The sequence below is a fragment of the Lepisma saccharinum genome, chromosome 20 (genome assembly GCF_977018435.1).
Source record: "Lepisma saccharinum chromosome 20, izLepSacc3.1, whole genome shotgun sequence".
NCBI classification, from domain to species: Eukaryota; Metazoa; Arthropoda; class Insecta; order Zygentoma; family Lepismatidae; genus Lepisma; species Lepisma saccharinum.
Window position 1 is genome coordinate 32,795,173 of NC_139248.1, and position 15,500 is coordinate 32,810,672.

General features: G+C 38.9%; 1 protein-coding gene across 4 annotated transcripts in view; it reads right to left on the reverse strand.

Annotated features, from left to right (window-relative positions):
* Window positions 1-15,500, reverse strand: part of jp (junctophilin) — a 397,633-nt gene that overhangs the window by 16,684 nt on the left and 365,449 nt on the right. The window contains exon 1 of one of the 4 annotated variants that reach the window (XM_083142322.1): window positions 13,512-13,647. The exons of the other annotated variants lie outside the window; for them this stretch is intronic. Coding sequence (XP_082998448.1) covers window positions 13,512-13,619 — 108 coding nt within the window. The 5' untranslated portion in view covers window positions 13,620-13,647. Of the gene's footprint in view, window positions 1-13,511; window positions 13,648-15,500 lie in introns of those variants that run through there. 4 annotated transcript variants of the gene reach the window in all.

Sequence of the window (15,500 nt, forward strand, 5' to 3'; positions counted from 1 at the left end):
CTTTTCCTTCCGTACACAGCGCCATCATTCAGTAACATATGAAATTATCAAATTTTTCTTTGGTCGATAATGAGTGCACTTTCAGACCTTGCAAGAATTCCGATAAGAGCGTTGTTCAACGGCCTTTAATTGTTGATTTTGTTGGACCATGAATGCTCTGTTTTAACAATTGAATCGTGTATGGACGGCTTAAGTTGTATTGCAACCGAGAGCGGATAACTTGAAAAAAGCTCGTTTCTTTCTTTTTCAAAATATTTAAGAGAATTGAGGACCAAAAAGTGGTAAACGCTGTAAGTGCCAAAAGCGAAAGTGTTGGGAAATCGCATCGTTCCGCACATCAGCCCGTAGGAACGTGCACACTAGTGACCTCTTTACACGCCCTTTGAACTACTTAGAGGCTACCAGCCACGTTTACCACATTATAAAGCATGGCACATTTCACAGTTCAACGTGGAAAACGGTGTTTGAATTATTATAGCACTTATAGCGTTTACCAATTTTAGTCTTCAATTTCACAACATTTCCAAAATCAATACTGCATATATTTTAGAGGCCCATTTTTATTAAATTCCTAATCTTTGTAAAAAAAAAAATGCATTATCTCCCTGCACATTACAAGTCTTGAAGGTTGATTGATTGATTGATTTAGTTTATTTTACTTCGCGTTTTGTGCCTCTTGGCTAGTTTGCGAAGATGTGGATGAGTGATGAAATGATGAAATTGATGAATGGACATTCACAAACAACCAAGCCCGACCGGGATTCGAACCCGGGACCCTTGGCGTCGCAGCGCGATGTGCTAACCACTCGGCCACAGGGTTGGGCACAAGTCTTGAAGGCTCATAGAGTGTGTGGAGATATGGGCTGCGCACATTCACGATCTCGGCCATTGCGGAGGTGATGTGATCAGCACCTCTCTGCTGCCGCCTTTACCGTTCAAGGATCCTTAGTGTTAAGACCGGGTGAATCCCAGAGCCACATTGTGCATAGACATGGTTTGATAAGTTCCCACATGAGATCACCTACCCCGTGAATCGAACCGGGGCCTCCAGCATGGTAGTCAGACGCCATACTTTTTTTGTAAACGAGGAAGAAACCCTAAGCGGAGTTTCCCCAGTCACTCCCTTCCCTGTTTTCAATTTCTCAGTTTTACTTAATCCTTCATTTCTCATTGAAGACAAACACAAACATCCACGTCTTACCCGAGACTCGAACCCGGGGCCCCTGGCGTCACAGATGCTAACCACTCCGCCAGGGAGATCAGCTTCGACTGAACCGATGGCATTAATTTAGAATATCTGCATCTTGAGTAAGAATGATGAAGTTGAGTTGATGCAGGTTGGATTGAGCCAATGATTTAGTGAACAATTGCTTCTCGTGTGTACAAGGAGTGACAGTGTATGCACGTACAATATCCATTTTAATTGCAGGTGAGTGCGCGTGTGTTTGTACACACACATACATAGTTATCTTTATTTCCTTTTGCACATTTTCTGGAAAATAGTTTAAAAAAAGAAAGAAACAAGCTTTCTCCGTTAGTACCCCTGAATATATGAACGGAACACGCATACCAAGTGTTTACTGTTTAAGAGATCGTTAGCATCGTAGGCGCATCAATTAACGCATGTGCTGATAGGGAAAGTGGGTTTCAAAGCTGCACGACGGGCTGTGTCCTTCTCAATGCCTTTGCGAATGCTTCGTCCTTTGGCATTCATACAGGAACAGAATTTCGAGGGCTGGCACGTGATCAAAAGCGACATCACTCTGGGCGCCTCTCGAATTCCTTGTCCGTCGAGAGGAAGAGAGAGAGAGAGAGAGAGAGAGAGAGAGAGAGAAGGAAGGAAAGGGGAAGAGAGAAGAGAGAAGATAGAGAGATGAGAGAAAATGAGAAAGAGAGAGAGAGAGAAAGAAAGAAAAGGGAGAGAGAGACATATAGAGAAGGAAGGAATGGGGAAGAGAGAGATAGAGAGAGAGAGAAAGGGGAGAGAGAGATAGATGAGAGAGAGAGAGGGAAAGAGAAGGAGAAGAGAGAGAGAGAGACAGAGCGAGAAGGAAGGAAAAGGGAAGAGAGAGAGAGAGAGAGAAAGAGAGATGTATAAGAGAGAGAAAGGAAAGAGAGAGATAGAAGATAGAGAGAGAAAGAGAAATAGAGAGATGTATAAGTGAGAGAGTGAAATGGGGAGAGAGCGAAAGAGATAGAGAGAGAGAAAGAGGAAGGGGAGAGAGAGAAAGAGATAGAGAGAGAGAGAGAGAGAGAAAGAGATAGAGAGAGAGAGAGTTGAACCAATCAAATCTCGACTTGGAGACTTGGTCAATCTACTATTAGATTCAGATATTTTCAGGAACAAGCCATTCTTTTGTGATATACCAATTCAACGCACGTGGCGAGTAACCCCCGATGCTTTGTTTATTTGAATTGTTGCTTTAAGTCCACTTTATGCACAGTAAGGCTAATCGGGACTGGACCTGCAGTTTAAAGTGGGATCCGAACCACTATGTGCCTCCACCGAATATCGAACACGGGACCCCTTGATTACAAGGATACGACTTTACCACTACGCCATAGGGGAGGCAATCTTGTATGATGTGATTTTATGTTACGCAAAAACAGAATTTTCATGAACAGAACAATATGGAACATTGTTTACTGTGCAGCCCAATGATTTTTTTACACAGCCGGAACAGTTCTCTAACATTTTTAAAAAAATGCTAAATTGATGGTCATTTTGCCCCTAAATATACACATACCCCTTACGATTAAAAATTCGCGATATGCGAATAAGTTGGATTTTGTATAACTTTTCTCTTTATTATTATTATTTTGATAGGTTTACAACCAAAACCCATGGACCTCCAGTCTGTCCCAGGAGTGGAGCATAACGTTAGAGAAGGGGAGGAAGCTAGTGGCGGAGCGAAGCAGTACGCGCTGCTGCAAGCGACAAATAGCTACAGTCGCGTGGGCCCCTTCATGCCGTTCCTTTCATTCTCACGCGCTTATTGGTCGAGCCCTCGAGCCAGACCGCAGAGACTTGCTTTCGTTCGCTTGCTGCACATATACCTGGCACCAGAACTACGGGGGCAAAGTGACAAAACTGTGTGTGTGTGTGTGTGTGTGTAAGGGGGGGGGGGTGACAGCTTACTTTCCATCATAGATAAGGTTTAGCATAGTGCTGGGGCAACTGCCTCCTAATCGCCGCCATTGTCTGGAGCAGAGTATAGAAACATGAAAACATTTATAGTAGTAACAAAAGTTGGCAGCGTTCTGTTGTGCATCTTGGCGAAAGAAAAGTCGCAGTAGGAGAGGTAGCTAGTATATTATAAAACGTGTACGAATTAAACTTTTTTACTTGAAAATGTGTGTTAATGTTATACGTTACAGAATTTAGGGATAAACAGAAAATATTTATGTTTGTAAGAAAATGTACTGTATCTTTTTGGAGGAAGTAAATTAATATATACAACTATATAAATAATTATGAATTCAATGAGAGTATGTAACCAGGAAATTTCAGTTCTACAACACTTGTTTGATGCGTTCATTTACAAATTTCCTCGGGACCAGGATTAATCGGGTGCTGAAGGGGTGCGATGTTAAAAATAAAGGAAAAGGAAACATGTATGTGTGCTTTAGCCACTACATAAAATGCCAATCAACTTTAGTAGGCTTATGTGAAAATATGCCAATGACTCGATTCACAAAATGTTCAAACATAAATGTGGCTTCCCTTTCAGATTAATATGAATGATTTGCCTGTAGTATACAATAATAGTGGTCTCTCTTAATACTATACGCTCATGACGACATGGTCATAACACCACGGATTTTTAGGTTCTAAAAAGTGTGCTTTTCGGTTCCTAAAATAGGCTCTAAAAATCCTAAAATAGGTTCTAAAAATCCTAAAATAGGTTCTAAAAATCCTAAAATAGGTTCTAAAAATCCTAAAATAGGTTCTGAAAATCCTAAAATAGGCTCTAAAAATCCTAAAATAGGTTCGGAAAACCCTAAAATAGGTTCTAAAAATCCTAAAATAGGTTCGGAAAACCCTAAAATAGGTTCTAAAAATCCTAAAATAGGTTCGGAAAACCCTAAAATAGGTTCTAAAAATCCTAAAATAGGTTCTAAAAATCCTAAAATAGGCTCTAAAAATCCTAAAATAGGTTCGGAAAACCCTAAAATAGGTTCTAAAAATCCTAAAATAGGTTCGGAAAACCCTAAAATAGGTTCTAAAAATCCTAAAATAGGTTCTAAAAACCCTAAAATAGGTTCTGAAAATCCTAAAATAGGCTCTAAAAATCCTAAAATAGGTTCGTAAAACCCTAAAATAGGTTCTAAAAATCTTAAGTTAGGCTCAAAAAATTCTGAAGTAGGTTCAAAAGAACTTTACATAGTTCAAAATTGCTGAAAAATGCTGATTAGGTATAGTCTCCGGCAATGAAAGTGGGACATCTATATCATGAAATACGCACTATCTTGCATAACGTTATGTGTGTTGCCTAACCCTACGGCGATGGCAGAACTTACCACTCTTCGCCGTATAGTTAGGCAACAATCTTTTTTCATGTTATTCACAGTCAAACTCCGCAATTTTGTCTCTGAGGACCATGTTATATGCTAAAAATAATGTTTCAACAAAAACGTATTCAATGGTGCAAACTTCAATGCTGAAATGTTAGTTTGCAAGGCGTGAATGCCACAAAGCACCGAAGCGACGCGAAAGTGAGCAAGACCGCTCACTCTCTAATATATTTGGTAACTTTAAACAATAAACCTAGTATAATTTACTATAGTTGGTAATTTTAAACAAATTCTTTGTTAACTATTAGCACGTGTGCTCGATTAGTATCCTACTTGTGAATAATCATTTATTTATCGAATCTTTAAATAAATGTTTGGTTAACTATTTTGAGTTATTTCAAACATTTTCCTCTGTGAAGAATTAACAGTATTTTAAGTCGAAAATTGGGTTTGAAGGGTGTGCGGAAGAAAATTAAAGGGTACGCAAGCACCCGTTCGCATCCCCCTGCCTCTTTCGTATAGTAAATCATGAAAATTGCAATCGTGCAGGCAAACAAAGCTCTGGCACCCAAAACAATCCCTTGCGTGGTTTGTAATCTGTCGTCTCCACTTCCAAGTGTGTCTGTGCCGACGTTCGTTGGGGAGTGATTTAAACTGGATGTTCTAGAATGGCAACAAAAATGGGGGAACCGTTATTCGTCAAATAGAGTTTGAAGTTTTTAGGTATCAGGTCAAAAGTGTCTAAAGCAAATCTGTCTTCTTCAGTACCCCATCAGCTCCAACTGTAACAGGTCCTCCGATCGAGTTCCATAAATTAGAACCACAGGTTGAGACGATTCTCAACTAAAAAAAAAATAGATGTGATGTTGCCGACCCTTCAATTTCCTATGGTGAGATAGAATCAAGGAGTAAAATACCGTATTGGCCCGAATATAAGCCGCACATTTTATCCAAATTTCAATTGTGAAAAATTAGGATGCGTGTTATATTCGCGACCTTAAAAAAATTATGACATTTCGTCAAATCATATGCTGTTAAAAATGTGCTGATTTCTCATTTGAAATAACGATAATGCAACAATAGCATTGTAGATACATACCATAAAGTTATCCAACAACAGCATTGTTGTGTGTAACTGAGCATTGTAAAAACCGTCGGCATTCTTGATAACATAGTCTTTGATTTTATTAAGATTGTGTTCGTTCTTCTCTAAGCATTTCTACTGAAGTGGATCTACAGGTTTGTCGCCAATATGAACGATCGTGTGGAGAAGAAAACATCATCAAGGCTGGGAATAAGGTGTAGTTACGATGCAAGTTTCAAACTTGCAGTTATTCGTTACGATAAAGCCACAAGCAACAGAGACGCCGGAAAGAAATATGGACTTGACGAATCTAATGTGCTAGTTTGGGTTGATGCTGAGCTGAAACTGAAAAATGCACTTTCAAGGGAAAATCTTTCAAGGGACCAATTTTCTTTTCTTCCCTCGGCTCATATTCGGGTATCATCTTTTTCTTTTCTTTTCGCTCCTTCAAATTTTAGGGTTCGGCTTATATTCGGGCCAATATATCTACCTGAACCCTCCTGACCGTTAAATGAAACTTCGAAATTTGCCAAAAGAACGTGATATCAATGACTTATTATTATTATTATTCAAATTCGAAGGGGGTTTCATCAGCAAACGAGGTACACCACGAAACAGATGTTTTGCTAACGGGCAGCTAAAGAAAACGCGAGTGGATTATATTAAAAAAAGCAAAGGTAAATTTTACTGTATTCCTTGTAAACTATTTAACCATGGCGATCATTCTTTCGTACAGGGATATTGTGACCGGAAGAGCTCAGTGTGGCTAACTCATGATCGTATACTATAGTAGTGAACATCGCGAATGCACAAGTACATATGAGAGAAAGGGTGTTGGACAAAGTAGATTCTGCTTTGCGTCAACAATGCAAGAGTGTGATTATTGGAAACAGGTTTTACATCGAGTTGCCAGCGTCATAGAGTTTCTTGGCGTTAAATTGCGAGGCCGGGAGGACAATGAACTATTTGCTTCGAACGTAAATGGAAGTTTACAAGTGTTATTAAAACTGAGCATGAAATTAACTGGAAGTGAATAAGATAGTCGGCAGAACCCAAAACAAAGGATAACCTAGGGGATCAAATTTCTTAAATCCTCCCTGATTCCGAGTACACAGCGGCAGCACAATTTCGAAGTTATTTTGTTTTTTCGTTCGTTTTCTTTGACTTTAAAGGAAAATACTAGATTTGTATCACGCATATACTAATGTGCAGTACATTGAATGATTGAAATAACATTTTTGGATCAATCCTCTTACCTTAACTAAAACCAACACTTATCATCGAGGACTAGTTATCTGGTTATCATGATAAAGAGGAGGTTTTTGTGTTGTCTATGTGTATTTCTATTCGTAGATTACATTGCCTTATAGCTTACATGGTCCACGCAGACAATGCAAAACTTCACTAAGAGATTATTTGTGACACTGTTTTTAAAGTGCCACTTTTGAATCGTGTCGGCTCATGTCTAGATGAAAACAATCGTATTTACAGCAAAAACTTCTATCGTCCTCTTCCAAGCACCACCTGCTGGGGAAAAAGTAAAATGTGGACAGCAAATCTGACCTGCCTAACCTACTCACGTATGCATCGAGTAGTAGAAATAAACATGTGAGTAGGTTAGGCAAGTTAGGTTTTATTTATTTTTGCTATTACATGCATACACGAGTAGGTCTGACAGCTCTGTTTGGGTGCTGTTACCAAATAGTTGTCGCTAGCCGCTCGTATAAACACGTGGTAATCGTTGAGACAAAAGGTAGTGCATTATTCAATTAATCATGAGAATGTATGACACTTCGTAGAAAATTGTTTGCATTGTAACCAAGAATACAATTTCACATTTCTTCAACAATAGATGCTCAGGATAATTCAATTTCTTTGATAAGCTTACTCTCGTCGTCATGTTGTTTACATAGCCTACATTTTCTACACGTTGTTTACGCGTAGGCATACATCACTGCATATACATTTTGCCAGAACAAGCGCGAAAGCTGTTATTCCTTTTGCGCTTATTCATGTGTTCAATTTTGGTTTCGGAATTAATCAATTACGCTGTAATTTCTACTACGCGTATTCCATTTCGCGTTTAAACCTTTTGTTCTTATTCCTTCGCGCTTATTCGGTTTCGCTCTAATTTCTTTCGCGCTTAATCCGTTTCGCTCTAATTTCTTTCGAGCTTAATCCGTTTCGCTCCAATTTCTTTCGAGCTTAATCCGTTTCGCTCCAATTTCCTTCGCGCTTAATCCATTTCGCTTTAATTTCTTTCGCGCTTAATCCGTTTTGCTCTAATTTCTTTCGTGCTTAATCCGTTTCGCTCTAATTTCTTTCGCACATAATCCCTTTCGCTCTAAGTTTTTTTTCGCGCTGAACCCGTCTCGCCCTAATTTCTCTTCGTGCTCAATCCGTTTCGCTCTAATTTCTTTCGCGCTTAATCCATTTCGCTCTAATTTCTTTCGGGCTTAATCCGTTTCGCTCTAATTGCTTTCGCGCTTAATCCGTTTAGCTCTAATTTCTTTCGCGCTTAATCCGTTTAGCTCTAATTTATTTCGCGCTTAATCCATTTCGCTCTAATTTCTTTCGTGCGTAATCCGTTTCGCTATAATTTCTTTCGCGCTTAATCGATTTCGCTTTAATTTCTTCGCTATTATTCCGTTCCGCTTTAATTTCTTTCGTGCTTAATCCGTTTCGCCCTAATTTATTTCGCGCTTAATCCATTTCACTCTAATTTCTTTCGCGCTTAATCTATTTCGCTCTAATTTCTTTCTCGCTTAATTCGGTTCGCTCTAATTTCTTTCGCGCTAAATCCGTTTCGCTGTTGTTCCTTTCGCGTTTATTCCGCTTTATGTTTTCATTTTGAATATCACTGAGCTTTTCTTTTAAGTCCACTGTATGCACAGAAAGGGTAATAAATTTTTAGGGGGTGTTGGGGCTGTGTGGAAAAACCACTGACAATGTGGCATAATAGAATCGCGGTGGTTTTGATAGGGAGATTGATAATGCAGGCAAAATAAACTTTTTTGTGTTTACCCAATAAAGACGTGATTCTTTGAATGGCAGCATCTTGAGTCTATAAAAAAATTGAGGAAGGTACAGGGGTAAAATTTGAATCAAAATTTTAGGGGGTACTGCACCCCTTCCAATAACTTGGGCCGTTCCTACGCCACTGGCAGGGGTGTTTTAAGGGCCGGTCGTCTGCCCGGGGCGCCGCCCTTGGGGAGTGGGGGTCAAATCTGGGTGACCCCCTTGAGTCCATATAAGTGTGGTTATTTGTTTTAATAATAGATGGATTTTTCTAGACATGCACATGGGTATGTGTTTCTCACCACAGCAATTAGCAATGGGTAGCAGTTTAAGCTAAGATATCATTGTTATTATGACGTCATTAAGTGGGTATTCAATAAGTGCGTACATACAATAAACGTGTTATTTAACAGTACCAGAAAGTAGCAGAAAATGCGACACAAATTAAGACAAATATTAATGCACTGAAATTTGCATTCAAGACGTACAATATAAAAGTCATCATGTAATATTGATAATTAGGGCTCGAATAATTATGCATTTTGCATATTGCATATTGCATATGCAAATGCATATTTAAGAATTTTTAACTAAAAATGCATATATCATATGCAGGTGCATATTTGTGTGAAAATTAGTTGATCTTATGCATATTTTTGTACCCACAACCAACACCGAGCATATACTGTATTTATTTTTCTTCTCCTCGCTTCTCATCTCTTCTCTTTTCTTTATCTTTTCTCTGTCGTTCTTCTTTCAACAACTTCAAACAAGCATCAAAATTATAGAAGACGTTAAAGAGGCCCTCGCCCAGGTTGAAGATCCTGTGTATGTACAGAAATCGGATGCAGTATTAAAAAAGAACAGTGGGTATGCAACAATGGTGAAAGTTCGCAAAATTCTGCATACAAACGGACAACGTGTGGATGATCTGCAACTTGATGTGTCAGACTTGGTTGCCGTAAAATACAGTCCACTTGTATCTTGTGAAGTTTAATGTGTGTTTTCTGAATATAAGACTATCCTAGCTGAAAACAGAAGGAATTTCAAGTTCGAAAATTTGAGACATCATCTTGTTATCAAATGCAATCATGATCTTGCTGTAATGTATTGTGTTCCATTTAACGCAGAACCATATTAATTGAAAAAAATCTGTGTAGCGAATGAGCATTCAGAATAATGCATATTCATTGCCTGGCATGTAATCTTTCATAGTTTGTAATATACAGTATTTATAAATTAAACGGGTTTTTAAAGTGCATATTTTGCGTTTTTTTTAGTGCATAACTATCCGAGCTCTATTGACTGACAATCCTGCAGTACAAAGATATAAGAAACAACAGTTTTACATTAAATTAATTTACTCTTCATAAATTTTTTAGCATTCATATAGGTAATATTTTGAACTAGAAAACAGTATAAGAATGACTTTTCTAATTAATAATTTTCTACTATTTATCGAAAATATATGCCCTTAATTGCAATAAAGTTATTGTAACTGTGAAAATATTTTTTTACTGCTCTTCGTAAATGCACGTATAAACAGACTGCACCATCTGTTGTGTTGTTACGTAACCGTACAAATCGTCATTCAATTCATAAATTCAAACAATTAATTTTGTTCGAAGACATTAAAGTCCCCCTGGAAAGTAAACATCAAAGAAAAATTACACGAAATTTCAATGTACAGCAGCGACGGTTAGGGGCGTTGGGGACAGTTGCCCCCTTCCCCACTTCTTGCCACTGTACTATGTCCTCTTAATCATAGGCGTGAGCAGACTAATATATTTGGGGTGCCTTAAGGGGGGTTTTCATTTGACTATCTGGACAATATTAGCCTAATTGTAGTAGCTTCATGTTCCGTTTTACATAGAAACTGTTAGCTATATGAAACTGAAATTTTAACATTATACTACTGATCGCAGTCCCACCTGGCGGCCGACCTACTTTTCGCAACGTAGCTCTATCTGTCCACCAATAGTCTTTGGCGGTGTGTGCCTAGAGGAGTGTCAAGTAAAAGCTGTAGAGGTGTTTTTGTCACTTGTTTTTATTGGCTTGTTTGGACAGTGCTTGGGTGTTTTGTGTAATCCTCATGGCGGGCCACCTTGGGAACAGGTTACACTCGCCTCTGAAATATACGTTTTATTATTAAAGATACCTAATAATGTTAAATTTGCACAGACTCACTAAATGTTATTAATATGCCTGTTTTATATATAGGCATGGGCCAAAGATCAGCTCACCACAACAATGGACGCTGCTCTTAATGATGACAATCGCTCCGAAGACCAGTTGAAGAATTTCAATTTTGGTTAATCGCGAAGATGGAGATGAGTGATATAATGAAATTGATGAAGAGTCACTCACAAAGAACACCAATGCAGGATTCGAACCTGGGACCACTAGCATCACATGGGCTGTGCTAACCACTCCGTTGTGCGTCGTTACTGTGCATGTCACCAATCAAAAGTTTGAGACTAACAATTTCTCTAATTATATTAAAAAATGAATAAACATGAATAAATATGTTTTCTTGAGCACAGGAAACATTTTCTACGAAACTTTAAAACAATGGGTCACCTTTGGTACCCTTATGGGCCACCTTTGGTACCCTTATGGGTCACCTTGGGAACAGATATAACGGTTTTGTATTTTTTTTAAAGTTACAAGCAATTTTACAAAATATTTATATAGTAGCTACAAGTTGTTAATTAGTTATAATAGTAATTTCTTAAAATTTTATAAATTTATCACTCATTGGAGATTTATAAATTGCCCTAGAAGCTTAACTATGCCCACCTTTGGCTCACCTACCTTAATTAATTGTATATTTTTCTTATCTTTACTATTTTATTTTATTCTAAAAAATCACAGATATTTGGCTTACTATTGTTTTTGAACAGTTCTTCTACCAGCATTGTTTGTCTCCTGTTTAGCCTTCTTGATATTATAAAATCATGATCCCGCGAATTATTTGAAGACGAATTTGGTAAATCATTAATAGCGGACTTCAGAAACGAACTTAAATCTAGAGTATCTGAACGAGAGTAATGTCCACCTGCGGTCGCTTGATTACAAATTTATTCATGGTAAAAAAAAACAACTTAAATAAATAAATTACAACCACATTACACGAGCAATCCACAAACACTACAACACATACATGATGATAACAATAACACGATAAATTGTTTGGTGGGCTCGGGCCCCACGGGTCCATATTAGTTGGCGCCGGCCACATGTTCCAAAATAAATTTACTTGGTACACATGCAGTAGTCATTTTGGAGATAACAGTGGAACATTTCTCTCAGTGTGTCATATCATCAACTGGTCCATTCATTCAGTCGAGTATTTAGTTCAAGACATTTCAAAAATCCGGCTAGAGAAAATTTCCTTCAATTCGGAAACGTCAAGAAAAGTAACTACAGATAAGTTACCATCATTAGCCCCCAAATGGAGCTCTTCCTCCAAGCACTGTCCTTAATTATAAATAGATGCAATAATTGCACCCTAGAAAGATTGATTCATTTGCTTTATTATACTTCGCTTTTTGTGCCACTTTTGGCTAATTTGCGAAGATGGGGATGAGTGATGATGAGATGAAATTGATGAATGGACACTAACAAACATCCATGCCAAGGCCCTGATTCGAACCGGGGACCCCTGGCGTCGTAGCCCGATGTGCTAATCACTCCGCCACGGGGACCGGCGCACTCTAGAAAGAGAGTGTACATATGCACGTCCTGTTAACGAACATGTGGATCAGCAATATATGGCATCCTACCCCCCCCCCTCCCAAAAAAAAAAAAAGAAAACAGAACGTTAATTTGCATATTGACCATACGAATATTACTAAAGGTCAACACAGTTGATATTTGCTCGCATATACATAAACGGACCCCACATTTACCTTACTGTCAAATACAAGATTATGGTCAGTGCCCTTCACCAAATTTCCTTCACGACCCCTACAAATTCTCACAATGCCCAATTTATGGTAATTTTGGCTGTAAATATACCATTAAAATCCATTAAACGCAAACTTGCACCCCACAGACGGAAAATTCTAAAAGAAAACCTCTGATTGGCGCATTGGCTATACAAACTTTACGGGACGTCAACATGGTTGTTATTTGCTCCCATCAACAAAACAAACTGATACCACATTTAATGTCAAATCCAAGTTATGCACGATTACACTCCCTAAAATAGGATTGATAAATTCCGTTACGTGAAAATGCGGAATGACGCTGGCCGGAAGTCTGTTACCGGGGGGGGGGGGGGTGTGATGGACCCGACAGATCATGGACAATACACTGAAAATGCCATAGAGTTCGAAAGATGGTGAGGTATTTCAGAAACGATTTTCAAGGACGCGTAGGAATATTAAAATACCGCCTTATAGCATAAATTATGGAGACGCCCTTTTTTTGCAACAGAAGACACAAAAATTCAAGACTTATAAAGAATTTTAGAAAACTATTTTGTACCTTACATAATAAGAATCTAATAAATAAATAGCGAATTTCATGAAAATATACTCTTAATCATTTCTAGTTTCCTACCCGATTTGGGACATTGGTGTGTCCCGAAGATTATTTTCGGGACACCAGGACACCTAAACACATCCCCACCCCCCAATGGAAAATTCAGAATAAACCCCTGATTCGCACACTGGCTATATAAACATAACAGGATGTCAACATGCTTGTTATTTGTTCCCATCAACACAAACGTACACCACATTTAACGTCAAATCCAAGTTATGTCGTAAGGCTAGTGAATTATATTCATTCATCTCTCGGTACGGGGCAATTTGCAAGACCCCACCGAGAAAAAACACTGCTGACCAATCACGTGATGTCGATACAGGTCACATGACCGCACACTCACCTCGAGGACGGGCGGTGGAGTGGGGATCCAGCTCTCGCTGGCCCTCCTGGCCATAAGCGCCGGGCTGAAGAGCAAATCATCTTCTTCCTCCTCCTCCTGGTAGAACATCGCTGCGACTGTTCGTGGCTAGTCATCACCCGGCTCTCGCCGACTGGCCTGCTCCTGTTATAGCCGCTCCGGTCGACTCGCGCCAAGTCCCGGGCTAAATCGTGTGTACCACGTGGGAGCCTCGCGTCTGGCCCACCTGCATACCGAGCGGTTTCTAAATGATTCACAAGTGACATCGTGTCTTACCAAGATGGCGCTGAGTGACGAGCTAAATCTACAGCTCTTGTACCAGTCTCACTTACCCCCTGTCCTTAATATGAAGGACGAAATATCTGATCGAATATATTCATAGATTTTGTGCATTCTTAGTTGAGGAAGGTAACGGTAGGGGGTGTCACACGGGCTTTAAAATAGCAGCCTTAAAAATGGCGACTGCAAAAAACGATATATCACCTCACACGTTTAAGTGCTAATAACTATTGAACAAAAGGGAAACTAATATTTTCTCCAACACAGAGTAAAGGAATAACATTGGCAGAGTTGTAAAATGCAACATATGTAGCTGAAGGCAGTGAGTATTATAACAAATTGTATTTCACGTTGATGTACCACTTTACAATGGAAAACACTATGGCTGCTGCATCTTCTGATGAATTCCTTCTGCATACGGCTTAGAAACTTATTCTGCAATACGAACTAGCCAAGTAAACCAAACTTCACAAGAATATTCAAGAAATGAAAACTATAGTGTTCATACTAGGCTTATTAGTTATATTTCCAATACATTGACCTCTTTCTGGTCGTAAAATAGTTATGGCAAAATTTGCTTCGAAAGGACAAAAGCCATGCAATATTTATAATTCCTAATTTAAAACAAGTATCACATGTTATAACAACACTATAGACTTAGCTCCTACACTCCTAATGTATATAGCACAGTTTATATGTTATTAAAGCCAGTGTTTGAAGTAGAAGCTGGGGAGTTATTTGGTCGAGCCTTGGAGCTAGCTGGGGTAATGCTTCTATGGTGTAACCTGATGATCTGGGGGATGCGCCTATAGTGTAACATGTTGTCTATGGGATGATTTGCAAACATTTTTCTAGCTAGTGGATAACATTCCCCTTCATCCCCCGCACTTTGAACATGGATTAAAGCATTAAGTATGAGTGTTTGGTTTAAAAAAGTATACATGTGAGGCAGTGAGAATAAAATATCAATATGATAGGAAATTTACACACATGAACTATTTATATGTAACAGTCATGATCCCTCAATCCTGTATCTAAATGAGTCTAGTATGCTTAACTTTTTTCTGTCTTTGAGTTCACCAGTTTGCTACTCAATTCTGATTGGTGTTTGGATTTCAGGGTGTTTTATAAGAATGGTTTCTATTTTGTTTCTGACCTGATGACAATAAGCTGAGACACGATCCTGAAGTTAGAAGCTGTAGATAGCATGGGTTTTGCACCAGCGCCTGAAGTGGAAAATGTTAGCTGGTAAATGTTTGGTCGAGCCTTGGGGTTAGCTGGGGGAAGCACATATGGTTTAACATGGTGACAATGAAGCAACGGCGGCGCCAGGATTAACCATCTAGGGGTGCTGAGAGGGTGCGGAATGAAATTTAGCTGGTGCGATGTTGAAAATAAAGAAAACATGAAATATGCATGCATGTTTTTGTCCCTAAATCAAATATCAATCTACTTTTAGTAGGCATCTATGATAATATGCTAATGAAAGTCAGTGGCGTAGCATGGACATTTCGGGTGGGAACGCCAAATCCGAAGGAAGGGTCGGCCCTTTCTTGCTTAATAATTTACTTATGGTATTAGTCGCCACCTTCGGGTTTAAGAAGGCTAGGGAGTTAGTTAGTTAGTTAGTTAGTTATTAGTCGCCACAGGTATTGTTTATTTGCCTGAAGTCAGGTGGGTTTTCAATAAAAC